The 14,820-nt window shown below is 40.1% G+C and overlaps 1 protein-coding gene across 4 annotated transcripts in view; it reads right to left on the bottom strand.

Annotated features, from left to right (window-relative positions):
- The window catches only part of Parp8 (poly(ADP-ribose) polymerase family member 8), a 168,611-nt gene that overhangs the window by 62,416 nt on the left and 91,375 nt on the right, over positions 1 to 14,820 (bottom strand). For 3 of the 4 annotated variants that reach the window (XM_045139008.1, XM_045139010.1, XM_045139007.1), the window contains 3 exons: positions 3,019 to 3,108; positions 2,393 to 2,463; positions 990 to 1,067 (listed from right to left, as the gene is read on the bottom strand). In XM_045139008.1, coding sequence (XP_044994943.1) covers positions 990 to 1,067; positions 2,393 to 2,463; positions 3,019 to 3,108 — 239 coding nt within the window. The remainder of the gene's footprint in view (positions 1 to 989; positions 1,068 to 2,392; positions 2,464 to 3,018; positions 3,109 to 14,820) is intronic. The other variant, XM_045139011.1, reaches the window with a different exon arrangement.

The following is a 14,820-nucleotide window of genomic DNA, read 5'->3' on the forward strand; positions in this document are numbered from 1 at the left end:
CTAAAATCAAATGGTCACTTTTAAATTATAACATTGTCCTGGAAAATTAGAAGGAGCTACTTAATATGTATAGCTAATCTGTTTTCATATATTTGCATAATAAAATTTCTTCACAGTAATTTTCAATGCAGTTAATTCAAATAAATAATAAGGTTACCCCATCAAAATTTATAAAGGTTCTCCATCTTCAATTTTGAAATTAACAATCTATGCTTTTGTTAGTGTAACTTCAAAATATTTATCTAACATACTTAATAAAGTTAAATAGTACATTTTTCCCTCATATGTGAAATTTCAACTTAAATTTCTGTGTGTGTGTGTGTGTGTGTGTGTGTGTAGGGCAAGAAGTTAGAAAGGAAACTATGAAAGCAATGGAAGATGGCTAAAAGGGAAAAAAAGAGGAGAAAAAGACTGAGTAATGGAAAATATCTTTCAATACCACACACATATTCCAAAAGAGACAGCAAGGGAATGTATATAGGTATGTGTGCATATATTTTCCACAGCATACGTAGATATGTCATGAAAGCATTAGAGGGTACTCTTTGGAGAAAGGAAGGGGATCGGCAAGAGTAGAAGCAGAGAGAAATAAGAGGCCTCTGTGGGATATGAATAAGGACAGAGTATAATGATTATATATAACCTACGCCACAAGGAAATTCATTTCCCTGTATGCTATCCAAACAATTAACAAGAACAAATGTGAAAGTTCAGATGATTATCACAGTCACAAGTAATGTTCAACGTCTCTGCCATACAGACAGTTTCAATGTAAATGAAAGATTAGATTAAAAAAAAAAAATTGCAAAGACATTCTCAGTGTCTGCAAATACACAGACAATGGGAAATGAACGACTCAGAGGTGCTAGGGATTTACACAATCCTGAACAATTTCTAGGTTTCCTAATCCTCAGGCCCAGGCATCAGTCGGGGCCAATGTGCCCTGGAGAACTTTGAGGCTGGACACTGGGAAGCCCAGGTTTACTTACCTGCCCACCATAATAAAATTCCTCAGAGTCATTATCACCTTCGGAGTCCTCCTCCACCGCACTGTTCTGTCGGGACCCCTTGAAGCAACACAGAAGACAATGCTAGTGGTCAGATGCGTTTACGTCACAAGGTTTGGTGCCTAGCGTTGGCCGGCTGTGTGCGTCCCTCTTACTACCATGGAATAGTGTGCAACTTCAAAATGACAGCTAGTAAGAGGTAACAAGAGGGTGCATGAGCTCTCTGATGTTAACATTTGCAATTTCATATCCGATGCATGCTATAAACTTGCGTATAATCAATTATTCTTTCAGCTTTGTCCTGATGAAATGTTTGGCAAGCTCACGCTAATTCAATTTTTATTCAAAGAGCTCCCCCACATTGTTTCTCCAAGACTGCTCTCACTGCCACTGCCAATTCACAACACCAGTATGAAAGACAGGCCACTTGGAATGCAGCAATATAAAAGTCACATTATGACAATGAAAATGAATCATATTAGGAAAAGAACTTTCATTATACACAAATTATTTCAGAACTCAGGTTTCAAGAGGAAATTTAATATAGTGTGCTTGAACGAGAAGTTTGAATCTGGGATTAACTAAGTCATATCTGTTATGAGTCTGAAGTACAATGAAAATTCATGGTGGCATTTTTACCACTGGCCTTATTAACAAAGGTTTTATAAGAAGTACATTGTTTCCTTTGGATGCAGGAATCTATTCATCCAACATTTCCAATCACTCCTAAATTTCAAGCTTTTAAAGAAAAACAAAACAGCCTAAACAAGAGATTTGGGATTACATGTAATTTTGACTGGTTTTGGTCACTTAACAGTTTTTCAAGCAGCAATTCTCACTATGGACAAAAAATAAAATAAAAAGGTGGGAGACAAAAAGCATTTACTATTGTAATTTAATTTCCTATTTATTCATAGAGTCAGGTAAATATTTTAAAAGCAAAGATAACAGACAAATGTGTTTGTTTTCTAAACACTGAAGATAGTAAGACTCTACCTGACTTTAGCAGAAGTGACCTTCTACAGATAACAGTTACTGGTGCCATCAGAATTATGTATAGCCATGTACAGCTGTCATATGGCATGAAATACTTCTCTGACAACAACATTGTGGGATAAGAACATAAATAACACATTGGGTTTTAAATGCATTATATTTAGATTTAAAACAAATATCTGTTTTTATTATTTTCAGAGGCACTTCCTCCTCAGAGCTAGCTTCAGTTCATTCTCTGTACTATCCAGAAATTTCTAGGACATTAGATCGCACTATATTCACCATATGCCACTTTGCTCTACGTGAGAAATTAAATGCAAGCCCCTATTAAATTTAAAACACATCTATGATAGTTAAAAAAAAAAAAGAAATAAACAGGACTTACATACCTCCCCATGTTCCTTTTGTAATTTGGATTTTATGGATAAGCAACAGTTTATATCATTTGTTTTTCTTAATTCTGAAAAAGTTATAATTTTAAAGATTACTTTAGGTTTTAGAATGTTATTCACTAAGTGTTCATAAAGGCTTACATTAAAATGCTCCAGGCTATCCCCTCCCTTTTGCAAAGGAATTAGACTTATTGTGACATCTCATCATGTGGAGGGATGCCCAGCACCCAAGGCATTTTGATCTCTCATTGTGCACAAATGTGGCCATGTTGCTGTCTAAGCACACGGCTTTCTCCAGCTCTTGCCATCCACCTCATGGTGTCTTCAGAGCTCTGAGTTTGGCTTTCGATTCTGTTTATCTAACACTGTCACGATGGAGGGAAATTGTCTTTTTTTTTTTTTTTTTAAGAGCAGTGTCAACATAATACATTTAAACAGGATTTCCTGAAGTTATCAGACATTTAAACATTGCTGAAAAGCAAACACGTTAGATATAGAATAACGAGAGCCATATGAATGGGGGGTAAAGATAGATGTTTAGTATGCACAAAAAAAGAGGGACAAAGTTACCTACAATTTAACAAGAATCGGCTAAAGTGAGAAAATGACTGCATCACTATTACCTGTTGCTAGTCTGTGGAAGATCACAGGAATTGGCTCTGTAGTGACTAGCACATCTTCATCATTGTCTGAACTTGACACGTAAGTATTATCTGCGAAAAAAACAAAAACGCAGAAAGACATAGTAACTTTAATTGGCATCCTGTGTGAACATAATAAAGCCATGTTTCCACATTACTGTGATTCCAGGTCCCATGAAGGACATATGCTACTCTGCTTAAACTTGGAGGAAAATGGAGATGGCTGGAGAGATGGCTTAGTGGTTCAGGTGCTTGCCTGTGAAGCCTAAGGACCCAGATTTGATTCTCCAGCTCCCATATAAGACAGATGCACAAGGTGGCACATGCATCTGGAGTTTGATCAGAGTGGCTAGAGGCCCCCGCACGAGCATTCTCTCTGAATCTGCCTCTTTCTCTCCCTCCCTCTCTCTGTCTCAAATAAAAATTAATTATAAAAAGAAAAAAAATGAAGCTGTTGATCTATGTGTGAGTTAAATATAAATTTGTGAAAATAAATTAATTTTTAAAAAAGAGAAATTAAGCTGTATGTCTATGAGCTAGTTAAATATAAGTTTGTGGTCTATTTGAAGATGTTTACATCTCCCCACAAAATAAACGTTTTCGATAGAAGCTATCCAAACAAACCTCTTTTTCGGGTAGTGGTGGGATCTCACTATGTATCTGTGCCTGGCAAAAATACTTGCTGTCCTCCTGCCTCAGCTTCCCAAGGGTTGGGATTCCAGCAGGACTCCGCCATCCACCATGCCTGGTTCCTAAAGGCATTTCTGATATGCCAAAAGCCAACGAGTCATTTGGCAGCTGAGAATTCTACCGCTGGACCAGCGGCGCAGACACAGCTCGCCATTTGGACGCTCACAGAACAGGATCAGGCTTGATGTCAGGGACTCTCCAGGAAGCAGGGCTCCCCAGTTGAGGGAGGAAGCCGAATGGCTTTTGGATAAGATTCAAAAGAAGATTCAAAACGAGGCATGATGATGGACATTTGGGGGTGAGGCGGGAGGATCACAGCCTAGGATAAATTTTGTTTCTGAAAAAAAAAAAAAAACAGGCAAGAAAACTGGAAGAAGAGGAGGAGAGAGGAGGGAAAGGGTCTATGAACTACTGAGGTGAGCATGTGCTGACTGTCCACTCTACATATTGGTGCGCTGTCTATGGTAAGTTGATTGGTAAGTTGATATTACAACTGTCATGCTTCCTCAAATTAATTTTACCTACATGCACCATACACGGATCATTAAACAAAACATAAGCTCTTTAAATTATTTATTTAACAGGTTTCCACTAGAAAAAAAAAAAATTTTTGTTTTGTTTTTTGAGGTAGGGTCTCACTCTAGGCCAGGCTGACCTGGAATTCACTATGTAGTCTCAGGATGGTCTTGGACTCACAGCGATCCTCCTACCTCTGCCTCCTGAGTGCTGGGATTAAAGGCGTGCACCACCATGCCTGGCTGAAAATCGTATTTTTAAAGTTTACAAATTCCCTAGGAAACACAGATCTTTAAACACATGATAACTCATTATGCGACAATAATATAATATCCAGGTGTTAATTCTATCTTCTCATATATGTCTGCAGAATATCTGGGAAGACAGCTTTTCAAGAGCATTTCAGGAATTCATTAACAGTTCTCCTACAAGGCAACCACTGAATACTTAGTAATTAGAATCCTCACAAATGGCGATCGATTTCTGCCAAGGGAACTTAGTGTTCAGATGACCAAAACAATACATCTAAAAAGAGACTGTGTCAGGTTTTAATAATATTGTGTCAGTACAATGCAAAATTATTTAACTGATTGACCTAAAGTCATTATTAACCCCTATCCCCAAACTGCAAGCAAACATATTAAGTGATAAACACATATATGTATGTATGTATGTATATATATTTATGTATGTATGTATGTATGTATATATGTGCATATATGCACATATATAGCTACAAAACACTCTCAATATATAGAAGAATACATCATCTGTTCAGGAAGGGGAAAAAGGATGATATTGACTAGATGTGAAACAAAACAAATTTGTGTAGTGTTAGTCACAAGTTTTGCTTCTGTTTTCCAATGCCATTAAGGAAAATCAAAAACTTCCATGTTGGAGTCTCTTCAGTCAATAATCTCATCCTTTCTGGTCAATGCTTTAGTAAAAACCCTCTCTTGAGCTGAAGAGATGGCTTAGCAGTTAAGGCACTTGCCTACAAAGCCAAAGGACCCAGGTTCGATTTTCCCAGGACCCACATAAGCCAGATGCACAAAGGGGTGAATGTGTTTGAAGTTCATATGCAGTGGCTGAAGGCCCTGGCATGCCCATCCTCTCTCTGCATCTTCCTCTCTCAAATAAAAAAATAAAAATAAATATAAATATAAACATATATTTTTAAAAACAAAACTTCTCTTAAAGCCCAGCTGTCTGTTTTGAAAAAGGCTCTTCCTACATATATACTAGGCTGATGTTGAACTTGAGCTCTCCCTGTCTCAGTCTCCCAAGTGTTAGGATTATAGGAAGCTATGCCCAGCTATACAGCCAGGGCTCCTACCTGCTTAAACTTGCCTTAATCTTACTTATGTGCTACTGAATCAATCAAGGTACATTTTGCCTATGCAATGTGTAAAGAGACTGAAGTGTGGTTCAGTGGTAAAACACTTGCCTAATGTGAAATACATAAGATTCCATTTCCAACATGAAAAAAAAAAAAAACACAAGGAAAAAAAGAATTTTAAAAAGGAGTGTAGGGCTGGAGAGATTGCTTAGCCAAAGAGCCTGCCTAGCCAAAGAGCCCCAGTTAGATTCCCCAAGACCCACATAAAGCCAAATGTACAAGGTGGCCCATGTGTCTGGAGTTTCTTTGCAAAAGCTTGAGGCCCTGGTGCCCGTTCTCTATCTGCCTCTTACCCCTACAAGTAAATACAATAAATTAATTAGATAAATATTTTACACAAAAGGAGTGAAGTGTCCCAAGCATGTAACCCCAGCTCTTGGAAGACAGAAGCAGGGGTATCAGTTCAAGGTCAGCCTCAGGTACATCAGACTGTTCTCAAACACAAGGAACATTAGAGAAACAGAAGCAAAAGCAGGTGATCCACCAGAATGAGAGATCTAGAATAAAAATTAAGAGGACAGCATCATGGAATGACAGACCTCACAAAGCCTCATGAAGAAGGAGAAAAAGACAGCATGCCTAAGAACATGGAATAATACAGAGAATAACCAAGTTTCAAGAATGTTCTATCAAAATAGGTCGCATAAAGTAACATACACAATCATTTTCAAACTCATTTAAAAAAAAAAGAAGAAGAAGAAAGAAAAAAAATCACTGTAAAACCCACAACACAGCAGCTAGGGGAGGTGGCATACACCTTTAATACCAGTACTTGGGAGGCAGAGGTAAAAGGATTCCTGTGAGTTAGGGGCCAGTCTGAGAATACAAAGTGAGTTCCAGGTCAGAAAGACCCTAACTCAACAAAACCTAAATAAATAAATAAATAAATAATCCGCAACACAGTACAAGTACTTGAAATTAGTAAGCTCTGACTCAGGTATAATTCCTTAAAAACAAAAAGTGGCTGGATGTGGTAATGCACACCTCTAATCCCAGCACCCAGGAGGCAGAAGTAGGAGGACTGTCATGAGTTCAAGGCCACCCTGAGACTACATAGTGAATTCCAGGTCAGCCTTGGCTAGAGTGAGACCCTGCATTGAAAACTGAAAGCGTAATTTGGGTTTGAGAGACAGCTTAGCAGCTAAGGTGCTTGACTGCAAAGCCCAAGGATCCAGGTTCACTTCCCCAGGACCCATGCAAACCCAATGCACAGGATGGCGCACATGTCTGGAGTTCATTTGCAGTGGCTGGAGGCCCTGGTGCTTCCATTCTCTCTCTCTCTCTTTCTCTCTCTCTTTCCCCCTCTCTCTCTCTTTCTCTGTCAAATAAATAAAATATTCTTTTAAAAGGTGTAATTTGGCAAATATATGTTGTATAATACTGAGGAATCTTCTGTGTCTTCAAACATTATCCAAGAGGCTTTCTTCCAGCATTCCCACACTTTTAATTTCTGTTCTCCACTCATATACCAAAGCAGAAATTTGGGGGGTTTGATACAACCATGTGTGAAACTGTCATTATGATTTGTTAAGCTAGGACAGACCACAAAGGTATTCCAGGTTATGATTAGAACTGAGGAAGAGTAAAGAGTGCCTCAAATCTTGATGCTGTAACATCTTGTGAGTTCAGAAAAGACCAGCAGTAATCTTCTTCAAGGGCTTGGAGAATTCACCCAAGGTCTCTTCTGGTCATGTGCTTTTCTTTGTTGGGAAGCTCTTGACTTCTATTTCAATTTCCTTACTCATTATTTATTCAAAATTATGTCTCACAAGGCTGCAGGTTTCTAGAAATGTGCGCATTTCTTCTAGTTATGTGGTTTAGTATTATTTTGGGGGTTGTGAAATCAAGTGAAGTCAGTGTGTCCGAGGGACTTCTGCATTCTCAGTAGCACCGCAGCATTACTCACCAGGACAAGATGTCCGCCAGCCGGGGGCTGAAGAAGGAAATTGTGGTGAATGTTTACAACTGAAAACTCTGTTCAGATGTCAGAAAGAACCTGTGTGACATGACTGAACCCGAGTACATTAGGCCAAGTGAAATAAGTGTGAAACACACAGCCATTACCTCATGCATATGAAATCTACAGATGCCAGGAGCAGAACAGGGTTCCCTCAGGTCAAGGCTTGAGGAAATGGACAGCAGTTGGTCAAAGGGCACAAACACTGGGCTGTGAAGTCACAAAGTTTCTGGGGACCTAGCATAGCTTGGACAATCATGCATGAGTTAATTATGTTGCCTGTGGTAACCAGTATACCATATGTAGACATGGATGATCTAGATATAAATACAGAGACGAAATAGAGATAAGTATGTATATGTGTGTGTATATGCATATATATATGCATATATAAATGTTATATCAAACCTTCACATAATGTACTCTGAAGATTTAATAGTCTATTTCACAGCTAAATATTTTTAAATTTAAAAAAAATCCCTAGGCAATCACATGAACTAGTTGTAGGTATGTATGTATATGTGTATAAATATATATATTTATTTATTTATTTATTTATATTTATATTTATTTATAGACACACACACATATATTAAATCTTCACATCATGTTCTCTGAATATATTGTTTATTTCACAACTGAATATTGTTTCATTAAAAAAAAAAAAACACCCAGGCACTCACAAGGACTAGCTGTGGCTTCCTTTTACCCTCAGCCACAGTCTTTCTTGGCTGCAAGATAAGACCTGATGATGATCTGAGTAGGGCCTCCTTTGCATGAAACTACTCTGTCTTCCTTTTTGCTGTTGAAATAATTACTTCTAACCTCCTAAAGGTACTTTAACGTCTGTTAATAATGTCACCTCTGTTTAGAAGTGAGAAAGTAAGGCATAAATAAGGCTAAGGAATGCATGTAAGGTAACAGAATCAGAGACAGAAAAAGGATTCTTCCAATCCCACATTCCCTCCCTGAAATTCTCCCACATGACTCTAGTGTGGACTTTGTTGGTCTTTTTCTCTCCTGCTCTAAACCTCTCATGACAGGTCTTCAAAATTGTTTTTAGTTTGGTTTTTAGTGGGGGGGGGGGATGTGCACATGCGCTGTGGTACAGGTATGAAGGTCAGATTTGGGTGTCTATCCTCGCCTTCCACCTCGGTACCTGACAGGACACCGGGCTTATGGTCTCACAAGCTTCCCAAAGGTCCTCCAGCTCTGCCTCCCTTCACATCCCAGGCACACTGAGGTGACAGATGCTACACAGAGCATGTGGCTTTCTGCAGCTCCTGGGGATCCAGACTCAGGTACCCACACACACATATAAGCAGTTCATCTGCTGACTGAGCCATCTCCCCAGCCCCTGGTGGCATGTGCTTTAAATGTTAGGCTTAATAAAGGACGGATGGCTCTTGTCAAAGCTGATCACAGTGAGTATTTTCTCTTCATTTCCCTTCCAGAACTTTGCAAACATGACCCGAGCCTCCATGGACAGCTGGGAAGGGAGCACACAGCCGCAGGGAAGCATGTCTTAGACTGCTGATGTGATCCAGTTTCACACACAGAGCCACCTGTAGGACGCCATCCCTTTCTTCATCATTCTGCTACCGAAGAAAAATAACTATACCAATAAGTAACAATTATACTGAGGTTGCATTATATTCTGGCCAATTTTTCCTGGAGTTTCTATATAATTTTGTCATTTCCCAAATCAGTCAACTATCCCTTTTTAAAGACCAGAAAACTAGGCTGGATGGATGGCTTAGTGGTTAAGGCGTTTGCCTACAAAGCCAAAGGACCCAGGTTTGACTCCCCAGGACCCATGTAAGCCAGATGTACAGCGTCTGAAGTTTGTTTGCAGTGGCTAGAGGCCTTACTGTGCTCTCTCTCTCCCTCTCTCCCTCCCTCCCTCCCTCTGTCAAATATATATATGTTGAAGACCAGAAAAGCAAGGGTAAATGAAATCATGTAATTCTCTGAGATTAATCAATTAATTACATAATTAGTAGGTGGTGAAGCTTAACTCTTAAGATGCAGACATATTGTCACTCAAAAACTGCCGCATCTTGTAATAGATAAATGCTTACTATTAAAAGCAATTATAATTTAAGGGTTCTGGTGTGGCAGAGGTGGTATAGAATTCTAATTCTTATTTAAGTGTTTTATTCATAAACGTATACAACACTCAAGTGTGTGAAGCGTAAGCTGGGGTTCTCTGGGCTCCATACATGCTCCGGTAAATAACCCCTCCCCTGCCCGTGCATGCACTTCTAATTTAACTCTGTGGGTTACAACAACAACAACAAAAAGTTGTGAAAGTAGGAAGGAGATTAGTTGGGAAAACGAAGGGTTTTGCCAGAAGAGGGAGAGGGATAATACAAATGATTGATTCATCAATTAATTTGAAAGTTTATCTGGGCCTACAGAGATCTGCAAATCCAGAAACCACCATCCAATTCCTCTACTGAGGAATGTAGAAGAAATGAGAGAATTCAGGGCCCACTATAGTAAGCTTCCTAAACATAAATAGTCTATACAGAGGAGTTGTTTGGTTATATCAGAGGCAACTTGTGGCTTACGATGCACACAACTGTTCTCAAATCCATTAAGGAAAAAATAAAAAATAAAACATACAAGATGCCATCTCTCTGAAACTGATAAATAAGCATAAGTCAGCCAGAAGACGCTCTGTTTCACTTGATTGTGAGAATGAACCTGTCATTTAGGGTTTCACTATGCCATTCTGAATGTTCAACTTGGCCTGGGTCTCCACAGAAACATGATGACATGTGTGTCAACAGATGGCTCAGGATAATTAGAAAATCAAAATTTCTAAACTGATCAATTTGTTCCTGGAGTTGACACCCCACTGACTGAGAGTGACAATGTTGACATCCTCAGCAGGAAAGAAGCCCCACGCTTCCTGAGTCAATGCTGAGCTTGACCCTGAACCAACCCATCCAAGAAATGAAGGGAAAGAATTGATGAAGTCAATGTCAAAATGGCTGCACTGGGGCTGGAGGGGTGGCTTAGCGGTGAAGGCATTTGCCTGCAAAGCCAAAGGACTTAGGTTCGATTCCCCAGGACCTATGTAAGCCAGATGCACAAGGGGACGACACATGCATCTGGAGTTGATTTACAGTGGCTGGAGGCCCTGGCACACTCATTCTCCCTCTCTACTTCTCTCTCTCTCTCTGTGTCAAATAAATAAATAAAAATAAAATATTTAATTTTTTTTAATATGGCTGTACTGTCTCATTAAAAATGACACTAGAGAGAGCTACTTACAGGTTGAAGTTGACAAATAAGCAAATTTCTCAAAATACAACCAAGGAAACAGAAATTACAACAGAGACATAACCATAGAGATGCATAAGATTTTTTAAAAATATTTTATTTATTTATTTGAGAGAGATACAGAAATAGGCAGGTAGAGAGAGAAGGGGTGCACCAGGGATTCCAGCCACTGCAAAAGAACTCCAGATGCATGTACCCCCTTGTACATCTGACTTATGTGGGTCTTGGGGAGTTGAACCTGGGTCCTCTGGCTTTGCAGGCAAGCGCCTTAACCTCTGCGCCATCTCTCTAGCCCTAAATTTTTTTTTTTTTTTTACAATGGTAGCCCAAAACCTACAAAATACATTTTGCTAAAAAGTTAGTGGACAATTCAGCAACATTGTGACTTTCAAAAGGAAGACATGTTTATATAAAATTACTGAGAAAAGCCAGGTGTGGTGGGGCACAACTTTAATCCCAGTACTCAGGAGGCAGAGGTAGGAGGATAGACATGAGTTCAAGGCCGAGCTGGGATATAGGGTAAGTTCCAGGTTAACCTCACTAGAATAAGACTTTGTTTGAAAAAAAATACTGAGAAAGAGAAAATAGATGAATAATCATGGCAGAAACAGGACAACAGTCCTAGAAATACACATAAAAAGGTATCAGGTACACAGAGGTTTTCCAAATTCTAACAAATGCTCAGCACTAGTTAGCTCTATTATCAATTTCTGGTCTATAATACCAAAGTATGTGACAGAATGCACATAACTCAAACACATCAACATTAAGATACCTGACAATGTAACTTGTCACCTTATTGTTTAAAGGGAAAACATACCTCAACAGGTACCAAATTAAAATCTCAATTTAATATTCATGAATTCTTTAAAAGTGGTAAAGAAACCATACTCTTCTCTTTCAAAAACAACTGGAATCATGTTAAGGCTGAGATAAAACCTCCAACTTCCCTATCTATTATTCAAATTTATCCCAGGAGTTCTAACTAGGATGAATGGGAGTTGCAGAGGGGAGCTGATATGGTTGTTGGAGAGAAAAAAAACCAAACAAACACATAATGTTATATAATATTGCTTACCTGAAAAGTCAAGTGTATTAAGTAACAACTCTCAAATAAATGTGGAATAAAATTTAATAATGGAGAAAATCGTTTCTCATTAGCGTTCTCTGAAGCTTTAGAACAGCGCTAATATTCCTTCCTTAGAAGCAGTGGGATTCAGAAGTGACGGTAGATTGTTAACCCATCAAAGTGCATGTCCTGAGGAAGTTATTCTCTGATCTCTCCCTCTCCCTCTCCCTCTCCCTCTCCCTCTCCCTCTTCCCTCTCCCTCTCCCTCCCCTTCCCCCTCCCCCTCCCCCCTCCCCCCTCCTTTCCTCCCTCCCTCCCTCCTTCCCCCCCCCCTCTCTCTTTCTGATTGCCACTGTTTTGCCCATCACAAGTCTGGCATTTAGAGTTAATTGCTATTATGCAAGAACCCTGGGGAAGCCATGCTCTGGCTGGTGTATTTTGATGAACAACATCAGTCAATTCTGACTTCTGCCTCAATATCTAAATCAGAACACTAGATTCTCCCCCTGCCCTCTTTATTGTACTTTAACCGAACTGAGCCTACTTCAACCAAGTAGATCAAATAGATGTGCAAATTATATTTCCTACTGGAAATGAAATTATTTGGTTATTCCCTGCAGATGTAAATTCAGTAAAAAAAAAAATATATATATATATATAGCAAGACTGTCAGCTTCGGTCAGAGTAGCTTCATTTTGCTGAGACCCACAGCTTGTCAAAGTACTTGGAATAACAGGCTGTTGAGGACTCATCACTACGGGGGACACCTAAGTCACTCCCCACTCTGTCACCACTGCCACACCAAGGCTTGAGGGACAGAGCAGAAGAGGAGAGAGAGAATGCAAAAGTCGGAAGGGCTGGAGTGTGTGGAAATCTGTCCTGTGGGCATGTCATGGCAACTGTACTGGAACTTTCCAGCAGTTGTGGTGACTTGTGCAAGGCCTACACACAAATCTGGGAGTGGTAATGTGCCCTCATGGAGGACCAAAGAGCTCACCCTTCCCTCAGGAGTTACGGGCATTTGCTTGCTGGGGATGAGAGAGACATTTTTATTACTAGTGTAGCCACTGATAATGTCCATGCTCCTGTGAACAAGCCCTAACCTCATTCTTCTGTAGGCAACTCTGATCGACACACACATACTAGGAAAATAGAAGGAGAGAGTATTTAACAAAAAAGGGTCAGGAAAGACAGGGATAAGAGAAGGGAGTAGCGGATGATCAAATGGTATTACATACATGTATGAAAAGGTCATAATGAAACCAGCCCATTATTAGGGAAAATTAATGCACAAGTGATAACCAGTGTTTTGTTTTTAAATTTTCAATTCTTACAGGGTTGAACACGTAGTTCAGGGAAAGATCACCTGCCTTGCTTGCCCAAGGTTCTGAGTCCAATTCCCAGAACTGCAAAATTAAGATTATGTTTTTCTTGGACTGGAGGGATGGCTTAGGGGTGAAGGCGCTATCATGCAAAGCTAAAGGACCCAGGTTCAATTCCCCAGGATCCATGTGAACCTGATGTGCAAGGTGGCACATGCTTCCGGAGTTCATTTGCAGCGGTTGAAGGCCCTGGAGTGCCTCTTCTCTCCCTCCCTCCCTCTCTCTCTCTCTCTCTCATATTAAAAAGAAAACTGTTTTCCCCCTTTTTTTTTTGGAATAGAACCCAGTGTTGTGGTAATGTCACCAAGGGAAGAAAACCCCAGACAATATCTCCTGGCCACAAGAGGGAGCTGAACATTGGGGCCAGAGGTGCACTAATGAGTACAGCCTGTGAAGGAGCTCACTTGGTGGCTGACCTGGGGCCCCACTGACCCCAAGTCCTGACCTCGCCAGGGCCAACTGCTGCTGTCCATTTGCTTTGTTGTGTTTTTGTTTTCACAGTACTGTTTTGGCTATCTGGGGTTCTGGGTGCCTTCAAATGAATTTTAAGGTGTTATTGTTGTTGCTGTCATTGTTGGGGTGGTGTGCACGCGTGGGCATCCTGTGGACAGTACCCCCGGGATCTCCACGTCTGGCACTGGACATGCTAACGGACATTTTCACTGTATTAACTCCTTCAGTGCCAGAGCTTGGAGGATCTTCCCTTCCACGTCTTTTTCATTTCTCTCTCCCTTGCTTAGGTTTATCCCACGGTGTTTTCTGAGACAATTGTGAATGGAGTTTCTTGTCTGAAGCTTTTCATTGCTTGCTTGTAATTAGTACGTAGGAAGCCTGCAGATTGTGTGTGTGTGTGGGGGGGGGGGTAATTTTGTGACCTACCACACTGCTCACAGTGTTCAGCACTTCTCAGCTGCCTGCTGAAGCCTCTAAGGTCTCATGTATGGAATGTATAACCCTGTCAGTAAAACAGATTGCACTTCTTCTATCTGTGTCCCTTGCATTTGCTTCTCTTGTCTTATTGCTCTAGCCAAAACTGTATTAAATACCATTATTAATATTAGGAAGATTATATCTTAAAGGAGAATGGAGGAAGTGACTACCCCCCCACCTTGTCCTGCCTGTCGTCAAAGTGCTCTGAGGTTTTCCCGCATAGCGTGTTATGCTGACTGTGGGTCTATCGTGACAGCTGTTATTCCTCCACAGCTTTGCTCACAAAGGGGGTGCCGGGTGTCAGAAGCCTGCTCTGAGTAAATCAAGATGATCAGCCTACGTTTATCTGGGAAGGATGAATAAAGAAAGCGTGTGCTGCACACATACGATGCAATTCTATTCAGCCATAGCAAAATAATAATAATAATAATGATGATAATAATAATAATAAATTAAAATTATGAGACTTGCTGGAAAACTGACAGGGACTGGAATATATTATACTCGGTGAGGCAACCTGGGTTACAGAATGGCAAGCACCACATGTCCC

This window comes from Jaculus jaculus, chromosome 20 (assembly GCF_020740685.1).
Source record: "Jaculus jaculus isolate mJacJac1 chromosome 20, mJacJac1.mat.Y.cur, whole genome shotgun sequence".
NCBI classification, from domain to species: Eukaryota; Metazoa; Chordata; class Mammalia; order Rodentia; family Dipodidae; genus Jaculus; species Jaculus jaculus.